Source organism: Hyalella azteca, unplaced genomic scaffold (assembly GCF_000764305.2).
Source record: "Hyalella azteca isolate HAZT.00-mixed unplaced genomic scaffold, Hazt_2.0.2 contig6160, whole genome shotgun sequence".
NCBI classification, from domain to species: Eukaryota; Metazoa; Arthropoda; class Malacostraca; order Amphipoda; family Hyalellidae; genus Hyalella; species Hyalella azteca.
Window position 1 is genome coordinate 281,902 of NW_025936328.1, and position 22,301 is coordinate 304,202.

The 22,301-nt window shown below is 39.5% G+C and overlaps 1 protein-coding gene across 6 annotated transcripts in view; it reads right to left on the bottom strand.

The window, feature by feature from the left end:
* LOC108670185 (atypical protein kinase C) overlaps positions 1 to 22,301 on the bottom strand; it is a 40,744-nt gene that overhangs the window by 10,705 nt on the left and 7,738 nt on the right. Inside the window, exons 1-2 of one of the 6 annotated variants that reach the window (XM_018157649.2) lie at positions 9,223 to 9,642; positions 6,856 to 6,903 (exon numbers count right to left, since the gene is read on the bottom strand). In XM_018157649.2, coding sequence (XP_018013138.1) covers positions 6,856 to 6,903; positions 9,223 to 9,289 — 115 coding nt within the window. In that variant the 5' untranslated portion in view covers positions 9,290 to 9,642. Of the gene's footprint in view, positions 1 to 499; positions 2,782 to 6,855; positions 6,904 to 7,900; positions 8,150 to 8,899; positions 9,123 to 9,222; positions 9,643 to 22,301 lie in introns of those variants that run through there. The other 5 variants (XM_018157651.2, XM_018157648.2, XM_018157647.2 and 2 more) reach the window with 5 other exon arrangements.

Sequence of the window (22,301 nt, forward strand, 5' to 3'; positions counted from 1 at the left end):
ATTTCAAAGGTACACGTTATATTGGTCGCTATGAAAAACTTGCAGAAACTACAATAGCATTTACAGTACAAAACATACACAACTCATCGCACTTGACAACAATTACCCCACCACTTGGTGTATGCTAAATATCTATCTAAATACCCTGACTGAATGTAAGCAATCGTTTAGATTGTGACCAAAAATATCAAAAATTGTCCCAATTGATTGTCTCGAAAATATCGGATTTTACCGACATTGGCCACGGGACACTATCTAAAAATAAAAAGAGTAAAATGAAGCATCAATAGATCACTAAAAATGTAAAAACACACGAAAAGTTTTCGACTTAACGAAGGCTCAAGTTTAACTTCACTAATGATCGAAACAGTGAAATTCACATACATTTACAAGACAGATGGGATTTTGTCTAACTCGCTAATTGCAAAAGAATGGGCACGCAGCAATATTTATCGCCGTAAATATTGAGGCATTAAATTCAAACATACTACACACTTACGGTACTTTGTTCCGGTTCTGCTAATCGTTCTTATATTTACAGGCGGCAGAGATTTTTTCGAACTTCTCCGACGGATTGTATTAATTTTCGAAGGCTTATATTTTTGAGATGGCAAAGTGTTCGAAGTGAATGGCTTATCTGGAGCAAGGCGTCCATCACGTTCAGATTGGAGTATGGACGAGTCCAAGGATCCATACTTAGCAGACTGATGCTTACGCAGCTTGGCTTGCGCTCTTTTCCACGACGAAGAGTATTCACGTTTTGGATTCTTATTGATAGCTCTAGCATCTTGAAGATGTTTCTTGGGATCACGAAGAAGATTGTTGTCGACTTTCGGAGTTAGAATTTTTGATTTGAGATTTTCCTCGTTTTTAGTGGTGGGTTGTAAAGCATCCAGATCGTCAACTGACTTGAAACGTCGTAATGTCGTGACTGGTGTGCTATCGCTAGCTTTCAAATTCGGGGAAGCTCGTCTAGATTTATTTGAAACGGGAGAACTTTGAGGAGGCTGACTCGGTGAGCTGATCTTCTTAATAAAACGAGAAATCAAATTAGGACTTTTGACTGGTAAAATTATAGGTTTAGAGGACGGTGACTTGTTTTCTTCCTCGTTATAGTTTATATCCTGTGTGGGAGCCCGATGGTTTTGCTTAGAACTATGAACTGAACTTGGAGAATCGCAAGAACCCGAAGACTTTTCTCTGGAGTCGCGGGCAGGAGTCATGCTTTTATTGGAGTTGCCCGGAGAGAGCCCATGTAAAGGATCTTTTGCCAAAAGCTTCTCCGGTGGAGCAGAAGTGCTGCGACTGTCGGAATTAGGAAGGCGAGTGGGGGTTAAAATATCCGGCAAGTGGGTGCTTGATGAAATATGCCCGATAGGGAGGTTCTGATCATGCACAAGAACAACATTAGATGGATTGTCGTTGCATTTTGGCAATTGAGAAACACTCGTCCTTGTTCTACTGGCAACACTAGACGATGAAGAAGGACTATAACACCCGTCAAAGAGATTTTGCGAAACAAAATGACTGAACTTTCTATATTTCTTCTTCTTACTGACACTCTCCCTTGTTCGATCTTCAGCGATGGAGTCGGATGATGTGTTTGGAGCTCCATGTCCCTCCCGTGCAAGATAAAAAGTGCTGTCACCGAAGTGAGAGGTCTCCGCTACAGGAAAATCAACTGTGTCACTCAAAGCTGTGGATGGCTTGACCGTGCGCTTCAGTGAAGAATTGCGCGCGTCTTTGGATGCAGTTTTACTCGAAACAACGTTTTGTTTTTTCGGGACAGAATTTGACTGTTTAACTTCGCTGCACTGATGTGGTGATAAGGTGTCTTTTTTGTCGGTCGTCAAATAGTCGGATGAAATGACATCAGTCTCTTTTTCACATGAATAAGCACTGCCAACACTCGAACTCGTTCGTTCAGAATCTGTTACTTCAGTGGGTAAAGAGTTTCCGTCGTGTTCATCCAAATCACTAAGCTTGGTATCACAGTGAAAATGTACAAGTAACGAGCTCGATCTTCTGCACGCGAAGTTATGGATATCATTTGTGCAACTCCCGTCGCAGCGCAATGGTACTCCTTCACTGGTATTGAACATTTCACTTTTAAATTCAAGAACAGCGTTACTTTCTAGCATATCGTTCGATATGGGTACATGATTTAACGTAGGGAGTGATTTTTTTCGTAAACATGGATCTCCGAGCAATTTTTTTGTGATGTTTTGATTTGTGAGTGGTGATTGCCCATTATGAATTTGAATCGTTCCACTCGTGGTCCTTTCATTAGCCGGTCTAGCATTCTCTTTGATTTTGACCAAATTTTGCGATGCGGCCCCGGCAGTGGCAGAAATAGAATTTTTTCTCGTTCTCCGCACACTAAGACAAGTTTCGTCAATATGAGCAGGGTAGGGAATGCCCAATTTTTCAGCCTCGTGATGTTTTTTATTCTTCTCCGCAAGTGGATAGCCGTTATCGTCGATGGGCGGGTAATATTGGGTTCCTTCACCAATATACTTTTCATCTCTGACAAGTAAAGATTCAACTTGACTGTAAGTTTCACAATTTTTAGAGCCATGAGAATCAGTGCGCATCTGCCAGTGGCCAGTAATGTGCCGGTTATGAGCAACAGGATGACCTGAACGAGGTTTTCGTCCCCCATACATTTGGACTGAGGCAGCGCGTAGATCATCCGCCCCAATATATGACTGATCAAAATTCGGTTTCAGCCATTGACCATTTTTACGAGTTTTAGGTTTGTGCCGAACAGCAGAAATATTACTGCCAGCAGAACAGTCAATCTGCTCACATAAAATATCATTACCAACATGATTTTTTGATCCTAAAAATTCTTCGTCATGAAAACCATACACGGGTATGCCAATATCGTTGATACTCCCTTGAGATCCATAAATTGGTTTAAGTTGGCGAGATATTGCAGGACTTTTTCGCTCGAACCCATGAGTGCTTAGAACTTCGGATTTCCGTTCACTTCCACATCGATCATCGAGAACAGGGACGGACGAACGTCGGGATTGAGCGATAGAGTGCTGCTGGTGGGAATGCGATCCAGTGTAGTGAGGACTTCCGAAACTCGAAGAAACTGACGTTGAAGAGCTTTTGCGGTTATTAAAGCTTTTTTCTAGAAATGACCCCACCCTAAAAGTTGGCTCCTTCTTCGTGCTCCACAAATGAGAATTTTCCTTGTATGTTACGTTAGGCGACATCGATCTCTGTATTCGACGCCCTTCACGGGTGGCATGAGCGCTTCCATAATTGCTTTGTTTATGAAATACAATCTTTTTGTGATCGTGCGAATTAAGCTCCTGATGTGAATGTTTGCGGGGGGCAAACGTGACGTTTTTATAGGGTGAATGCACTCTTGAACCACTGGAATATGAACTGCCAGTTGAAACGGATCGCCGTTTCTTATTAGATGAATCTAACAATTTTCTGTTGTAATCATGAGTGGAGTGACGCGATGCGTGAACGTTGTTACATCCTCTCATGGTTTCAGCCCCGTTGTGAGCCGAGTCGTTAACAGATGAACTAGAAGATTTCCTCGCGCTATCGAGATCGCTGCTAAAATCCTTTTTTGGGCTTCGTAGACCTAGTCGAACACTAAAATTCTGCAGGGAAGCTGACAAAGAATTCTTGAAGAATTTATTTTTTGGGTCACGTGATGCCGATGCGCCACCATTGTGGGTAACGTCTGAACGATTACTATCTTCGCTATTGGAGACACTAAATTTACGGGAGTCGACAGGAGATTCGTCAGGATTAGAAGTTCTTATCTCGTATCCCGGTTTCCGACGCTTCGTTTTTATCGTGATTAACTTATCTTGTTTCAGTGGTCGAGGATGAAAAGAGGACGGACTTAGAACACTAATATTTTGCGGAATAACAGAATAACCACTGCTATCATGATCTTTATCGTAGCTTGAAGAGAGTGGCTTCGTGTAGGGATTAGATGAGCGATAGTTTCGTGCAATGTCAATCGCTTGAGATTGATAGCACTCCCTGCAAGCACAAAGGTTGTTTAGCAGCTGATTTTCCGCACTATTGAAGTGACTGGTGATGTCTGGATCGCTCATGGAGTGTCTGGTTAAATCTATAGGCTTGTTCACATAAACCGAGCTCGCAAAAGGCGAATATCTTGAAGTACAAGGATTGTCAGCTGGTTGACGATGGTTTTTATTCTCAAAGCCTTGTGCGAGTAGAGAGGTAGATATTTTTCTAATGGTCCTAGGATCATAGCACTCGTATGAAGGACGACGTTCAGAATTGCAAGGAAGAAAATCTACGGGGACGTCGTAAAAACTTTGAGTTTGATCTTGGTAAGGTTCTGAATAACAGACATTGTGCTCATCGCCTAGTTCATCAGAAACACGTAAAGGAACATGCGTCAAGAAGGACAGCTTTTCGGCCCGCGAAGAAAAATGATGATGAGGTACATTATATTCACGGTCTTCTTGATCTGCCCTTAAATATTTTAACCGATGGTTATCTCTTTTACTTAACACAGAAGACTTCAATGGCTGTCCAATTTTGGGAGAGAGAGCATCACGACTAGTTTCTCGGAGTGATTCGTTTATAATACATGTAGCGTAAACTTTGTCGACAAAATCAGCTGACAGAGCCGGAAGACTCGATTTTCGGTCACGATCGGAAGTTGAAGCGGGAAATTTGGGATATTTCTGCGCACGATTAACACTTCCATCTTGCGCCGATTGCTGCAATTGTGATTCGCTGTACCCAAGATCCACAAGCTGTTGTGAGCGATATCGAGCATTATCAGCGTCGCTGAAAATGCTACCCATGCTAGAAGATCGTCTCCATAATGCCTCGCCACTGGGGTCCTCCCGAATAGTACTGATGCCGTACGGCTGGCTGTCGATATCGTTTCCAGGGGACTGGTAATTGCCATCCCTATAGCCGTATGATTTTTCGATTCTGGACGAGCGGTGAGGATAGTTTTGTTGCCGAGGCTGGGCGGGTGCAGAAACACGATGCTCATGGAGGCAGGATTCTGTATCCCGCCCTCTGCTTGGCCACACCTGAGCGTCAGAATAATGACGTCCCGACGCTATATTTTCCTTGGGCGTTAAACCAGCAGCTAAAGCCTGTTGCTTTTCGAAGAGCGCTACTTTTCCCCTAATTCCGCTATTCATCTTCAAATTTCATTAGACTTTAACCAATTTTATTCTTATTGCATATCGGTGAAATCATCTGTAATTTGGGTATTAAAAGTTATATTTTAATACAATCCACTACGTAGCTTATTTATTTTTTTTTCATGCGTGTAACTAGAAATTTTGAATAAACCCAACATGCTCGATAAGCTTTCAACTTGAAAACATGTCTTCACTCATTACTTAGACATTCTGCATGCTGGTATTTATCATTTTCATAGCAATTCATTTACTTTAAATAAGAAAATGACTTGATAACTATTTTCCTTCCAAAACGTGACAAAAAATTAATAACTTTTACGCAAATTCGTCACGCTAGTACTTGCATTTTCCTACGGGAGTTAACTGATCAATATCATTTGGCAATAAATTAAAGATGCAAGACTATAATCCAGACAGCAAGGCACCGCAGTCAACAAGGCACAACGAACAACGCTAAACTAAGGAAGATGCCCAAGAATACGGCGCGAGGCTCAATATTGGCAGGAAGTCGGTGTATCTTAAAGCAACAACTCTCGAGATGCAGCCCATCAACTTTATAACGAGTCGAGATCAGGCGAAAAAAAAAAACGGAGCACAAACTTTGGTCGTAAGCGGGCGAACTCGAAAGAACGATGAATGCTGCTTTGTCAGTACGACTACTCTACATCAATCAGCTGCACCAACTTTAGGGGCATCATTTACTTACATAGAGATGAACATTCAAGAAAATTAACGTTATTCAAAATATGACAAGCACGTGACTCGAGTCCTCAACTTAGAAGAAAGTACAGTTGACAACATTGATATCAACAGCTGAGCAAATGACAAATAATGCAAAGCAAACATCAAAAGTGTAGTTTGCTTCTCAGTCAATTCTTACGTGGATGTACATAATCTTGCATTCAAATTTAACAAAGTTAAACATCGTAAGACGCGAATATACAAAAATGATACGCAGACCGATGAATGTACAAAAATATAGAATTGTGATTTCTATCATCGCGCAGTATACAATTGATCAGAGGGATTCCTGACCAAATGCAAAAGAAATACAATTTTAATTTTTAACGTCACGCTGATGCACAATTCATCAAGAGGAAAGTGACATATGAACGTGTTTAAAAACTCCACACAACTTCAAAGTTGGTTTGCTATGAAGGAGAGGCAGCACAATTGTTATATGCTAACGTAACCAACAACAACAATCAACAACAAATAATATCTTCTAATTCTGAAATCAATTTACGGGGTGATGATGGTTTTTATTGTAAATGTGTGAAGTTCTTGGTGGAACCCTCCTTGCCACAGAGCTGAAACACACTAAATGACGAATAGCTTTGCTTGAGTTCTGTGCCCCAATCTTATCACTGATATCGCGCAACGTACATGCGACATTTTTTGTACGGCATGCTGCCTCATTGTCGGTTGTTCTATAGGTACGTGGAGAGCTGACGCTTAATAATCATACATGCTTAACAGTCGTCATACAAATACTTTAAAAATCACAGTTTTTTTCTGTAGTCTACTGAACACAAAACGATAGAAAGTATCGGCATAAACTCGGCGACTGGTTATATAACAATAATTTATTAAAAACTAAGTTAAAAAACATATATTTTGATTTGCACAATGTATGACGCTGATACAGGCATTCAAAATAATGATGTTCAAATTTACTTACGGTCTTCGCCATGACACAGCATTCCAGGCTCAGGGACATTCGGGAAAACTGGAACAAAATACCCCAACGTTATTTAGATTGACGACAATTGCAGATATTTGCGAAAATGTCTCGAAGCCATAAAAACGTTCTGTGCAAAAAGATTTCCATAATAATCACGTTCACACTGTTCAAGGATAGAAATAAATCTATATGAATATCATATTTCTTTGATATGAATATCTATACTATGTGTCAAACATATCTATATCAATATTTTTATATACTTGCAAATAGCTTTTGCATCATATGAACACAAGTTTAATAGTCCTATTTATTTACAATCAAAATGAAAAGCCAAATAATAAAAAAAAATCGAAGCAATCGAAAAAACAAACAATTATAGTTGGCGTTAAAGCGACGTTAATAATTAGTAGCTACAAATTTGTGTCTGATGAAATGCGCTTCAAGTTACACCACATCATTCAGTAAGTTTTGCAATATCTGCGGGTCAGATGAGTTGCACTTCTCAAAAGTAAAGATATACAGTGTATAGATACAGAATTTCGAGACAAATCTTTCAAGCCTGAAAAAAATATTCACATATGAAAATAGCGACAAGTCCTATTTTTAAACGCGAAAAAATATAGATACAGAATTTCTAGACAAATCTTTCAGTCCTGAAAAAATATTCACAAATGAAAATAGCGACAAGACCTTTTTTAAACGCGAAAAAAATTGAGGATACACCCTGCACTGAACAGAGAATACAATATAAAGGGACAAATGCATGCATGAACACGTAATATCGAAGTGAAAGTATTCATTTTGTGATAAATATTAAATAGAAAATACGAATTGATTATGGAATCTCCACAAAAGCGGAAATTTTTGATACAAAATAAAAGCAGTATTATAAAAATCCGCCCATATACACCAATTGCACGAATAACATTCCGAGATATTTCATGACAGTAAATTATGCAAAGTATCGGCGAAAAATGAAAGTGATAAATGCAGATTGATAAGATGAGAAAGTAGGTCCAAGAACTGAGAAATGACTCACCATGCCTAGGAGATGTCGAAGGAGGAGGCGGTGGGGTAGGAAGAGAATATAGAGAAGAAGCACAAGAGGAAGAAGATTCAGAGGAGCGAACTCCAGAAGCACAAGTATAAAAAAACAGAGAGGCAGATTGAGCAAAGAACCTGCGATCAGCTTCTACTGAAGGAATAGATGCAGCAACTGTTGTAGGCATCGCAGCTGTTGTGGCAGCAACTGAGACGTTGTAACTACACCAGTAACCCCAGGCCATATTGGTACCCGATTCTTTGTATGCACGGTAATGCACGGTAACGAACCCGTCAAACTATTTATAAGCACCACTGAGGTGGCGAAAATAATCTTCGAGGTTCGTCAAATCGTTTTGTACAAGGACTAACCACGTAAATGCTCGATGAGCAACTATACGATGATTAACATTCGTGAATAGGATAACGAAGGCGATTTTCGATGAACAGACTAATGCGCCGTTTGCGAGTCAAAATTTCATTCTGGATCTGGACTTCATAGATGATTACACTAGTTATTTGCTGAAAAAATTGGAAATAATCTTGTAAAATACATCAGTGCGCAAATTCTGCGACTAATTATCAAATTTTACCATCAAGCTTATCTCAACGATCTTCGAACAATTGAACTGACTCTGTCAGGCGAAATGAAAGCAGAAGATGAGTTAGAAATTTCCCTAGCCATAAAGTCGTGAAAAAAATCCTACTGCCTGTTTTATACGTGGTCTATTCGGTGAAATTGTTTTGAAATTTAAACACATTTATTATGTGAACAGGTGAATAAGTTACTGGAGAACAGTTAAATTCCTACTTTATGTTAAAAAGGAAGCATGAGTCAGTATAAAAAGGTTATCATTCGGCATCCAAAGCGGCAAAGAGGTTCCAGTTAGTAAGCGTATATGAACAAAATTTTGGATTAGTACATTAGAGCAGTCGGGTTAACCATGAGATACCAATATGATGTTAGGCTTAAGCTTGACGAGTAAGAGATACACACCAGGCAGCAAGAAAGATAACATCCCGAAAATTATTGAAGCAATTCATAAACTTGGCATCACTTTCTTCAGAAATAGAACCTTGAAGCACTACGATAACTGATACCTTCCTAACTTTCCAAAGGAAGGCCGACTAACAACACAATATCAGTCAGGCTGACGATATTAGTCAGCGAATAATGTTCAAGTATTAGCATCATTATCAGTAGCAGTATTAAATGTTATAGCACCAAAAAACCCAGATCATGATCAAAAACCCATATGATGATCTGTCAAGTTCACACAATGTTCCACCATATTTCTACTAATTTAATCCATGTCTTACGCTTGTTGTAGATCCACGAGATGTGAGATTCCCTCATGCTGCACACCAACATTGGGCTCGACAGCATCAGGTCACCAACAGTAGATTTCAACGCACCGCATCAACGCCTTTTAATAAGTCACCTACAGCAGACTAATGTGCCTTTCACTTCCACCGATACTCCTCCAGTACACTGGTATCATAACGTCCTACACATAACTGATCTTTACTTATAACATTGAGTTTGTTCTGATGTCTACTCACTTGTCGACAAGCTGTGTCATAAGTTTATCATTTCGGGGTTTGTTGGACACCGAGTGTAAACGCTTACACACGCACAACAACTGAGTTAGAGGTAACCGAGTTGAAGCTATCAATAAACTGAAAATTGTTCATAAAACATCAAATTCAGGTTTAAGCAAGGTCCAGAAGAATACACAAATAAAACATCCGGAAAGTCTCGAGGTTATAAAGAGAGAGGCATATTAACTTCCAATACATATGCAGATCGATCGAAAAAAAATATTATTTTTAATATATGAATGAGAAAAATTGACAGTTCGAAATTGTGTTCACTTGAGAGTTAACTAATAAAATTAAAAATATGCCTGAATTGAGGAAATTTTAAAGAGAAGATCGTCAATAAACATGCTTCTGCACGTGTGTTTTGAACAGATATTACTTAGCTATATTGGGAGAGTAATCAGTAAAACACGCGCGAGCGCAATGGCGCTACATGTGCCGTGACTGTGTGCTGGTGTTACAAATTTTATAGGGAATACGCCGCACCTTGGCACGTCTAGCAGATGAGACTTAGTGGGCCATAATTTGCCCAGAAACCCACTAACTGGGCTCGCATAAAAAGCTTCCACCAGAGTGCATGAATGCAAATTCCGGCCTCAGCACCTGATCAGGTTTCTAGGAAAATGATGCTGAAAATGTACGTACTCTGCATTCGGAAACGATGACCCGGTGTAGACTCAATAAAGCTTAGGACAGAATTCAAGATTTGGCGAAAGCAAGGCACATTTTCCTGCTATTCAGACTTAACTAAGAATGCAATTTTAGGCACAAAATAAGGAATTAAATTAAAACTATCAGTCTTTTACGCTGTTCGCAATGGTGCATTAGTAACAGGTTTCGTACACTCCTCAATTTATTCAACAACCATCCAGTTCGTCGGAATTTACGAGACGCCTCCTGTGAGACTCGAATGTAATGAAAAATCTCCTGCATGCGCATGTTAGCTGTGCGCCCATATGCAAATTGCAAGAACCCAGCATTTACAGAGCGACGTTAATGAGTCTCATTGCAATGCAGAAAACGAAATGAGCACCCGAGAGCAGGAAATGCAAGTAGAATCAAGCAAATTATTGCCTCTCTTCTGAGTGGCACGACATTTCAACGACCAATTCTCACAGCGCGGAGAGTGGAGAAGTGGGTGCTTGGGAATGCATTTCAACATTGAATTGCGACGTTAAGTCCACGGTGTCAGGAACCAGCATTTAAGTACCATATTTCTTAGGAAAAATTAATGAGAACTTTTTTGAGGACGAGACTTACTCAAGCAAATTTGTTCTGTTTTGAGGTAATGGAAAGAAAGGAGGCGTGTAGGATCCCAGGAAGCTTAACACGAGCTTCACAGTGAGGAGCAAGAGGATTTTTTTCATCCACCAGGAAACATTGCGGACAGCGTTTATACGTTCGCCCAACTAGTTTAGCATGAGAAGAGGATTTAATTAAAATTTTTTTCCCATGTAACAATCTGTTCAATGCTAATGGAAAAATTTAAAATTACATTCATAACACAAAAGAACGCAATTAAAAAAAAATGAGACAGTTTTGAAGTTGAAAACAGTAGAAACTCTTTGTCTTTACGGACTTTCACTTCATGAAATTTATATTTCAGTCACCGGAGTATATGTATCACAGTATTGAATGAAAATTTTATGGAAAACCAATAAAACACGAGTCACTGAATAATGCTCGATACATAGCACATTTAAAATATAGGCAGGCGTAAATTAAAACTTTTCAGAACACGCATCACGATTTAAGGACTTGAAGGAATTTAGGAAACTCTGAATCGGATGATTTTCCTGGATGAGTATATTGCCATCTGCATGTGGTCACAATCCAACGGAAGTTTCATTTCTTCTTAAGCGTAATTAGCTTATTACAATCTCGACTCGCGCGATCTCTACTCGTGAATGCTGGAAAAAATTGAACGATGTAGGGATCACAGATGTAATATAATGATTTGGGAACGATTAAATTGTTCGACTTTCCATTTCTACTTACTACTCAAGTATTACTTTAGAAAAAGTATTTCTCTATAGAAAATATTTTACATTCGACTACTCACGAATGCTAGTGTCAGTTTCAGAAACGAGCAGTCAAGGGCCCCATGCACACAGTGACTATAACAGCCACGTGCACACGGTGATTATAATGGCAGCGTGCACACGGTGATTATAATGGCAGCGTGCACACGGTGATTATAATGGCAGCGTGCACACGGTGATTATAACAGCCACAAACACACGGTGATTATAATGACAGCGTGCACACGGTGATTATAACAGCCACAAACACACGGTGATTATAATGACAGCGTGCACACGGTGATTATAACAGCCACGTGCACACGGTGATTATAACAGCCACAAACACACGGTGATTATAATGACAGCGTGCACACGGTGATTATAATGACAGCGTGCACACGGTGATTATAACAGCCACAAACACACGGTGATTATAATGACAGCGTGCACACGGTGATTATAACAGCCACGTGCACACGGTGATTATAACAGCCACGTGCACACGGTGACTATAACAGCCACGTGCACACGGTGATTATAACAGCCGCGTGCACACGGTGATTATAACAGCCGCGTGCACACGGTGATTATAACAGCAACGTGCGCCACACTGAGATAACAGCCACGTGCATCACACTGAGATAACAGCCACGTGCGCCACACTGAGATAACAGCTACGTGCACCACAGAGATAACAGCCACGTGCACCACACTGAGATAACAGCCACGTGCACCACACTGAGATAACAGCCACGTGCACCACACTGAGATAACAGCCACGTGCACCACACTGAGATAACAGCCGCGAACACTACGTTCGAATGTATCATGTAAACTTATAACCTCTCATAATTCTTTTCGTTACGGTACCTGTGTAAGGAAGAGCACACGGTATATAATTCTTCCCAATAACGATGAACCATATCATATAAACATTAACGATATAAATATAAACGCATACTGATTTTACTCGAAAGAAAGTCATTAAAATTACAGTGTAAGCTTCGGCAAGTGCTCATTTATAATGATGAACCATATTATAAACACAGTCATCGAATAATAATTTTACTGGATTACAAGTCGTTAAAATTAGCGTGTCAGCTTCAGCAAGTGTTCATTAATTAAAAATACAGATGAGCGTAGTTAATTAGTTAGTGAAAATATTCTGCGACTCCTGGCGCCGTGCATAGACGGCGACAATTTCAACGATATTTCACTTTCCATATCGAAATCAAGAGCAACATAAAAGAACGATATAAAATAAGACAAACAACCCTGTATGTGTATTAAAATAAGACATTAATACACATGAACCTAGAAGGATTCACAAATTCTACTATAGTCAGTCCTATTGGACATAACATTAATGCTAAAAAATCATATGGATCGCCAAGCCGCTCGAGGAACATGTTTGGCACAATTGCGTCAGACCTGGCAACACTTGTTCTTCTTCAACCTCCATAATATTCATAGGGAGCTCTTTATCATACAGTCACTCAGAAGTTGACTGAATTGATTTACAGGCACACGACGACACGAGAAAACAAACGTGCTTGATCATTAAAAGCTTCGTACTCGCACTCAATTTGAAGTTTCAAGTACATAACTCAATTCTACGGACCAGTCGCATTGGAATTGAATGTCTGAAAATGCGAATATATTTATTGATCAACATAGGACCAAACTGAGTACAAAGGAAATTGTCTCTTACCATCGGGCTGTACAGAATTAATATTAAGCAAGAGACTTGAACCAGATTAAAACATGGCAACAATGTTTAAAATTGGATAAAACTCTGCGTAAATGTTTATTAAATTTGCCTTCAAGTCTAAAAAAATTAGACGGTGAATAATTATATGAATTACAGACTTAAATAACATGAATGATACAAAAAATTCGTATGCAAATCTTTCCGTTTGCAAATCGTTCCGTAAGCTAACCGTTCCCGTATGTAAACCGTCTTCTCTGCATAACATTACCCTTCATAACATCACTCGTCAATAAACATAATCAATGTCAAAAAGTGACGATGCTTTCAGTCTACAGTGGATCTATGAATATATAACACAAATTTTTCCCTTCAATAATTCCAAATAATAATTGTTCCATATCCATTGCAATTTAGTACACTCTTCTTATTACCAAGTAACATAATTATTACCAAGTAAAATCCCGCATGCAGTTCAACTTTCACATGAATTATGTACCACCTTACGCGCACTTCACAGCTGGCTAAACCGATCACATAGCTTGAGGCTCTCCTGCCTAGCTTCGTCATTTCATCAGTTTTTTTCTGCTGCCGCATCACTTTATCACTTTTTGCATAAATCAAAAAACTCTTTGAAGTACGCGCATAATAAATAAATGGGCGCAACACCATTGATGTTTGTTCATAACAATTTCAAACACGATACAAAACTGCTACCAGTTTGCAAGGTGATTCATTAATTATATATAATTATATGAATTAATACATTATACATGAATTAATACACCGCCATCGGTTAATGATTATACTCGATAGCAAAACGTCAAAATTATGAGGTGAGCTGTACTTGATTCCGGAGCATTTTACTCCACTTAATATAGCAGTGAGAAACAAGTTTAGCAAGAAAAACGAGTCAGTAAATATTAGTTAAGACAATGTTGCTAAAAGAACATCTCAAATTAACCAACGCATTTATTTCCGTCCATGGATAAAACACACACAAGCATAGAAAAATGAAATATATTCCTATCGTAGAATAAGTTTCTTGTCTAACCTCGTTCTAACGATTCCGGAAAGCGCACACATTTTTGACGGTATCTCTGCCATAAATTTACAATTTAGTTTTCCACTCATATAATTAAGTGAAAATAATTCTGAAATAGTGATTTCGTTGAAGTTTATTACGAGTACAGTGAATGGAGAAAACGAACAAAGTAAAGAGCCAGGGACAGAGCGTCTCTCATAAGAGCATCAATTGAGTGAATACAAAGGCAACGTTACAGGGGCACTAATGCAGTGTGCCTCGAGCACTGAGCGAGTTCGGGCAGCAGCGCGCATTGCCGGATGCCACGAGTCAAGTCATGTATTCAGCGGAAGCGGCTTATCGGATGCGGGCTGTATGATATAAGCAATAAACTTTGCTGGATCTCGGTGAACATTGAAGCAGCTATTCCGAGTCTGGAGAATTAATTTAGCGTCGCCTCTGACAGGTATAAATCATTTATGAACGGTACAAACGGACCAAGTATAGCGTTCAACGAATCATTTATGAACGGTACAAACGTACTGAGCTCATGCAGCTCGTACATTATTGACAAAATGATGAGTAGCATTTATTATTTGTAAATTCGACGGTGGAAAAATTCAGCACATTTTACGCTGCAATTTGTTTAACGCCTTGTCATGCGATTAAACAGCACAAGCGATTAACTCAATTTACAAAATTGATTGTTCAATAATTTAGTTACATGCAGCTGGTCTTAATTACGGGAAAATAGGAAAATTACAGCTTAAATACATATACATGTATGTACGAAACAAGACAGTAAAAATAAATTTCGAAATTTCATTGCCAACAAAAATGGACGTTTCATAAATCTTATTGATCGACCGTGAATATCCCGTGCAATTCAACGCTTAGAACTAAATAATTCAAGGTGACGTAATGACAGTCGTGAACGCAACACACTGAACGACTCAGAAGCAGCCTTTGTTCAACTCTAGCCGAGCGTCTTGCAAGGGAACAAAGTTGTGCGTCGAGTATACGCAATACGCAACAACTGCGTTGAAGATGACGAAATACTGTCTGGCAGCATCTTCAAAGTTTCATATCAAAGCGTGCTAAGAAAGTTTATTCTGAAAATACCCTTGTCAATAGTACTCTTCATCCGAAGAAGCAATAAAATATCAAGTTGAGAGATCCTAAACAAAACTGTCAGCATCTTTGCTTAGTAAATAATATTTTTCCAAAAATTGAATTTGTTGTATATATTTGTAGCAACGATATTCAACGCATACGATAGGTACAGAACTGATTCGGTAAAAGCAGAACTAGAAACCGAATACGTTAAGAAAAACGACTGAATTTTGCAGTTAAAAGGTATGATGTCGAATTAGCATTGAAGGATATAAAAGAGACGCGGAGGTATCGAATTTCCCTCGAAGACACTTGATTCTCCAGACGCCATAAACCGGTTATAGCGATTACGATTCACCACACAGCTGCCACATGTCAGTGGGTTCCGAAAAAAATACTGGCAACATAGGCTGTAGCAACATGACCGTCATAATCCATGCAAATGATATTAGTTCATAATTCACAGTGACAGTTGAGTTGTAAGTAAACAAACTGCTCGAAATGTATGGTAAATTTTGAAGACAAAAAAGCGCTTCAAAACAAAAACATAACTAGCAGCACAGACCATTCCTGTACGATAATAATGATTCTTAGATGCCATATAACACTGCTATAGCAACTGCTTGGAACATATTAGATCCTGCTGATAGAGATAAAAATTCCGGAATGTTTTCCTCAACTTGCAGCAATGATAAACAAGTGAAAACACAGCGTCAGCAGTTACTATTTCAAGATATGTTGCTCAAGCAAGCACTACAATTCACTAACAAATGAATTTCCTGTCACGTATTAGAAATAAATACATATTTTCGATATATTAAGTTACATTGAAATTTTTAGGTATAGTGTGTGAAAGTATATTACCAAACACCGATCAACAAATTATGGAAAAAGTCGCAGTTTAAATGGCTGCCTTGAACTGAATAATCCGAATTTGGCCGTTGGAGCGGCAGCGATAGCTGACCACTACTAGAATTGTTCTTTAACGAAGCCATGCCTCGAGTGCGTCTACGTGGTGAGATCAATAGCACTCGTCTACTCGAGGTTAACTGATTCTGTTAGAGAGGAAGAGTACTAATAGTAGTCAATGAGTCCCTTAACTGAGAAAACCAATACAAAAGAGAGAAATTTAAAGCGGGAAAGAGAATGAGGCCGACCTATTACATTCAGCAAGTCAGGGGAGATGAGGAGAGAGTATATGAATGTGAGATAGGACAGCATTCATTGAGTTGAACTGCTGACACCGACAAGACGAGAGAGGGAGAGATGACAGTGCAAGCCTAATGTATGAGTCACCAGGGAGGATCCCACAGCAACACATGGGCCGCTTATCCTACCATGAGCACAGTGTTTGACACCAGCAGACATGACAAGCAACATGTTTTATCATACTCGTACATACGGTGACTACGACCATATAGGAGCAAGTGGCGATATAGTGGCATGCGCCACTCGTAATACGGATACAGATTGTTGTCTACGGATACATTAACCGTCGTCAATGCTATTCCTATCTAGAAAACTGGCAACTTTTACGAAGTTTAAAAAAGCACAAAAAATATCAAATCAATGAATTTAAATTTCACTTGCAGGTTTATGAAATGCTGCAATTCAGTTATAAAGCGGAAACCACTGCGAATAATTCAGATTCAAAGTGTTGGTAAATAATAAAATCTCATGAGAATATCAGCTGCAGGTTCCGACGTCAAGGCCTTCGTTCGTACGTGAGCATACAAAATAACAGCAATGAATATTAAATGCCTATTGATTATTCAGGCTCGAGTGACGCATCCAAGAAACGCAGAATGATTGAATTACTGTAATATAGTTGAAAGAGAAAGTAGGTTACGGCATCCAACATTCACTGTGCCTATCTTTAAAAATTAAATATAGTGAATCAGACTAGAGCAAAATTAATTGGTTGGCAGTGTTCCCTAAATACAGGCTTCATTAATGTAAAGAGTGAACCTAATGAACGAGTTTATTTAGCTCGTGAACTGGGTTAAAGTGATGGATAGGACGTGTCTTGAACCGCCCAGCCTTGACGTAAAATGCAATAATTTTACTCAAATCGAGGGAAAATTATAAAATAGGCAAATTTGGCACAGATAAATTCATTTAAACAGGCTTATTTCTGAATACGAGCACAAAATCGACGAGGATTTGAAAATAACAGTGGCGATTGGACGCAAAGTGATCGATAACCTTAAATTCGATTAAGCGCTGACAATGACACCAATTAATTCTCCTTAAACAGATTATTTCTGTTTAAATCGAAACAGATTGTTCCTGTTAAAATCCCCAACTAATTTGATCAGATGCGGATTTTCACTAGTCGGTAATACAATTTTAATAGGAAATAAATCCAACGTTATTATAATTACTCAAACTTTGCAATAGGATGTGATTGCTGGTTATAATCAATCATGCTTAAGCTCAGTCGCACACCCCATGGATACCGAAGGAAACACACATACAGAGCAAAGGTTCACGGGAAATGTAGAGAAGTGTTCTTGTCGCACCTGAGATGCACACTATGAACTCAACGCAAAAATTTAAGGCGCTGTATAACAAAGCGCGTCACGCTCGTTGATATCGACATTGTGAGGAGTGAGGACGGCTTGTGTAATGCGATGCAGGCGAGAGAGGCGTGTGGGCTCTATATAGCAAGTGACGTATAATGTCGAACTTATTTACGTCAACCTGCATCAAAGCCGCGGCTCATTCAAGAAATGAACATAAAACTTTGCTTTCACATAATCAAGACGTGTTAGGAAGTTGTATCACAAAGTAACATTTAAAGGTAGTTCAAATGAATGAGTCTAGTTGTTTGAGCAATATTGCTAGTTATCTATATAAACAACATGTGATGATGACTTTTTAAAAGATGCTACGGCCACGCGGCACACGCACTCGTCCACGTGTTCTCCTTTATTGGTCTCCCACTTACCCACTTGCAGTGGGCGCCACGCCGGCACGTCTCACTTGCGCGCCACATAACCAAACTCACAGCTAAATAATACTCTTAATTATTAAACATCTCACACGTTCAAGATCTCATAATGTAACTCGCAAGGAGAAACTCCTTTTCTAAGCACGTTCTTGCCCGAGCATAAAGTCATAGATTGAGGCTCTGCACACTGAAGGAATCAAAAGCGACACAGCTAAAATATTAACTTCTCAGTCTTGTTTGTCGGGAACACAGACTAATGTCATTTTCCATTGTCAACAACACATCTCGTTACATCATGCAAGAACGTTTACAAACAATGTTCATCCAGGTCGATCTGTCATTTATTAATCTTAGGAATACATAACATTCCGTTTCACGTACATAAATGAATGCTGATCGAAAAAAGTTGCCAAATCCATAATGATGATTTGATTTAAAAAAAAGTTGTGCCACACTGCACTCGAAAAAGTTTTTCAATATAGGCAAAACACATAGGCATCAAGAAACTTAAAATAGTTTTCAATGCAAATAGTCCTACATATATTCCAGTAACGTAACACTACAGATGGTGTGAGTATAAGGCAAGCGAGTCTTGTTCATCATCAATGCTAAGCAGGTACAGACGATAGCCACGATGCCTTGCGTCAATTACACGAGCTATACAACCTCCCAAACAAGTGCAAATAAGTGCGTTTAATACATATACGCTACCCAAGAACCAAGACAAGATACGTACGTGTATATCATTCAACACCCACAATGGCGGAAGGTTTAAATGTCCAGCCCGCTGAAGCTGGCGCGAAATAACCAGCGTTAGCAGCTTAAAGAGACGAAGTGACAAGAAGGGACAGGTGAAAAGCAACAGAAACGAAGACACTCGAACAAGAGGTCGCTTACACGGGACGTCGGCCGCCCGCACGAGAGAGACAGAGAAGGGAAATGTAAGGAATCCTGCCTACATAATAACTTAACCCCACAACTGAGACCTACAGTCAGACACCGCGAGCTCAGCGGTGGGGCGCTCAGGAACAATCCCCCTAGGAGCGCGAAAGCCCATAGGACTTCTGACGAGCACAGGCACGCGTTAGAAGTCACCCCTGAGGGGGCCATTCAACACCAATACTTCCTCCGCGAGTACGAGCGATATAGAATCTCTAGCTTAAAGATTTAATATTTCTATAGGGATGATTTATATGCAATGTATAGGCACAAATATAGTTATAATTATTTACAGTCTAATAATTATAGCTACTGAAACAGCAAGTGTAGTTGAATGGGAAAACTTTGCACAATTTCATGTCGCATTCAGATTATGTCAAACATTCGAGTTGACCACTTGTTGGCCCGCATTAATACAATTTCAAAAGAATTTGTTTTGTAGTAGTAAAAATTAGAAATTATCCTCGTCCATATGACTAAAGAAATCAAAAATAATAAAACTAGAGGTAGAATAAGAAAGTGATGACATATCGCAAGCCTTAGGTCATTTAATGCATATTTGTGACATAGTATTTTGTGACTCGAAAACTAAATATTGGCCCACAGCACTGAATAGAACAAGACAAACTGAATGCAATATACACTACGTAGTACGTACAAGTTGAAATGACAAAGAGAGCGAATGAGCGGGGCCGTTACAGCGGGAGCCTCGGTGCTGCACGATGTAACGGAACCATGAGACCAGCGTCGTGGCATGGATACCCATGCAACGAGTCTTGGCTACGCAGTCGCGGCGCTGGAACAGCAGAGCTTTTATGCAACTCCAAGCAACTTATCTTGTACGTTGCCTCGGTACTGAGGTAGATTTTATAACAAAGTCGAATCGAATTTTCTTTCTTCGATCGACTGAAATGAATGGGAAAAACTTGAGAAAGTATCGTTTCAGCGGACAATGAAATACGGATAAGTGGGGCTACCACAGAAGAATAGGTATGAAATAGTTCATAATAAAGCAGTCGGTTAAAAAGTGGCACAGATGAAACTATCCTGGAATGTAGTACCTACTTGTGAACCGTGGCATAATTCTCCCCATTAAGGTCATCCATGACAACATATTTACGGCAGTGTAGACATGAAAGAAAAAATAGAAACACGTCCCGAAAATGCCGAAAACAGAAATAGAAATGAGGATAATTAATGCCCGCATCTCCAAATTTGTAAAAAAAATTATAAGAGCAAATGAAGAAGTAACAGATTTATCGCTATAACAAATTTTAAAGACGTTCTCGTTCATAATGTACACAGGAACAAACTATCAGTGACCCGCATTCTTGGAAATGGAACACTGCAAAGTACAATCATCGTGGTAAATAAAATATTCAACGCTCCCCTTATCGGCGTAAATAAAACAATAACTCGAGCATTATCTTGGGATTAAAATCTAACTGAGTTCTGCGCAAGCCTAAAGCCGATATGAAGGTTACATGCGCGCATCAGACACAGAAGAGATGTGTGTGAGTGCAATACATCTGCTGTACGGCAAGGGACGAGCAGCTGTATGCGCGTCTGTAGGTTGCATCATCGCTAGTGCCAGTGCACCACTCCTCATTATCTACCAACACACGCATACGCATTCGAACGTTGTTGTCCATACGAATGCACATAAGGTATCTGCTGAAGAACATAGGCACACTAGAAACATTTAAGTTAACGTTCTTCGAGACAAAATTCAGATAAGATGAGGTCATTTTAGTTACTAGTTTCGTATAGTAACATTATCATGCTTAAAATATTAAATCATCCTGAAGCAGCATAGGAAGTGAAGTAAGTGCAAACAAGGAATCACCCATTTTCTACTACGCTAAGGTACGGGCATTCATTGATGCGGTTGTATTTATGGTAAACAGGTACCTATCCTGATAATAGTGATCAAAGTGATTCAAACACGGAACTCCAATGCGATGAGGTTTCTGCACAGATCCTCTAACACTCAAAGTAACGGTAACCCAAATAACTCCGGGAAACTGGAATAGATGCGGCGATTCAAACATTAGCGACCTGCGACGGGCACACTCGGGCACGGTCATCCAGCACAGGAAAAAGAGCAAGGTGCTGGGCAGCGGACTTTTAGTTTGCCACATCGCAGCAACCCGGCAAAAGCTTGTCGATTAGACGTACGAAACAATGGTGACAGTACGGGAAATGTGCGATTTACATTTTTAAAGAATGGTCGCGGGTGGATGAATATACGGGCCGCTTTCTCAACACACTCTCAGGCAATGAACTTTTGAATATCACATCCGAAGATCAAATGTGAAATATTGTTGTTTGTAACCCCACACGTTCCGGATGAGGAACCGAGATACATGAGGGTACCCGCATCTCTCTCAGCATTTGAATCTCACGATAAGAGCGCAAAAAAATCACCACTTTGAGCGACACTACATTATCAGAACCCAAATCCGTTAAGGAGTAACTACAACCTCGTGCGACAGAGGCTGCAATGCCACTGACAGCTTAGAGTGTCGTTCGGTCGCCTCCGCCGCTGCTCGGCGCGCAAGTGTGGGCTCGCTGTCCGCTATAGTAAACAATGTCGACCGCGTGTGCGAACTATGTGTCACTACAAGCTTAAAAACACTCCCCACGTTTTAGATAAATAATGATATTTAAAGTTTATTTTAATGAAGGATTTTTAAGGATATTTATTTTAACACTTCGTCTATTGCTTTCACAAATGTCCATTTAGAAGATAGTTCAATGACTATGAAGCCAAAAATTTCCGTTACTAAGAAAAGTTCATATATAATTTTTTTGCTTTTGTATGCTATGATTTATTAAAGCACGTTTACTTTCACGTTGAATTCAAATTACCCGTTCAAAATGTAATTGCTGAATAATCACTAAATTCAAGAACTAAAATAAAATAATTCACTGAATTCACTTTAAATTTAAAATAAAATAATCGCTAAATTCAAGATTTCCGGTGGAAGTCTAGTAGCTATTTCAAACTATCGTCAGTCCTGAAAAGATCCGGTC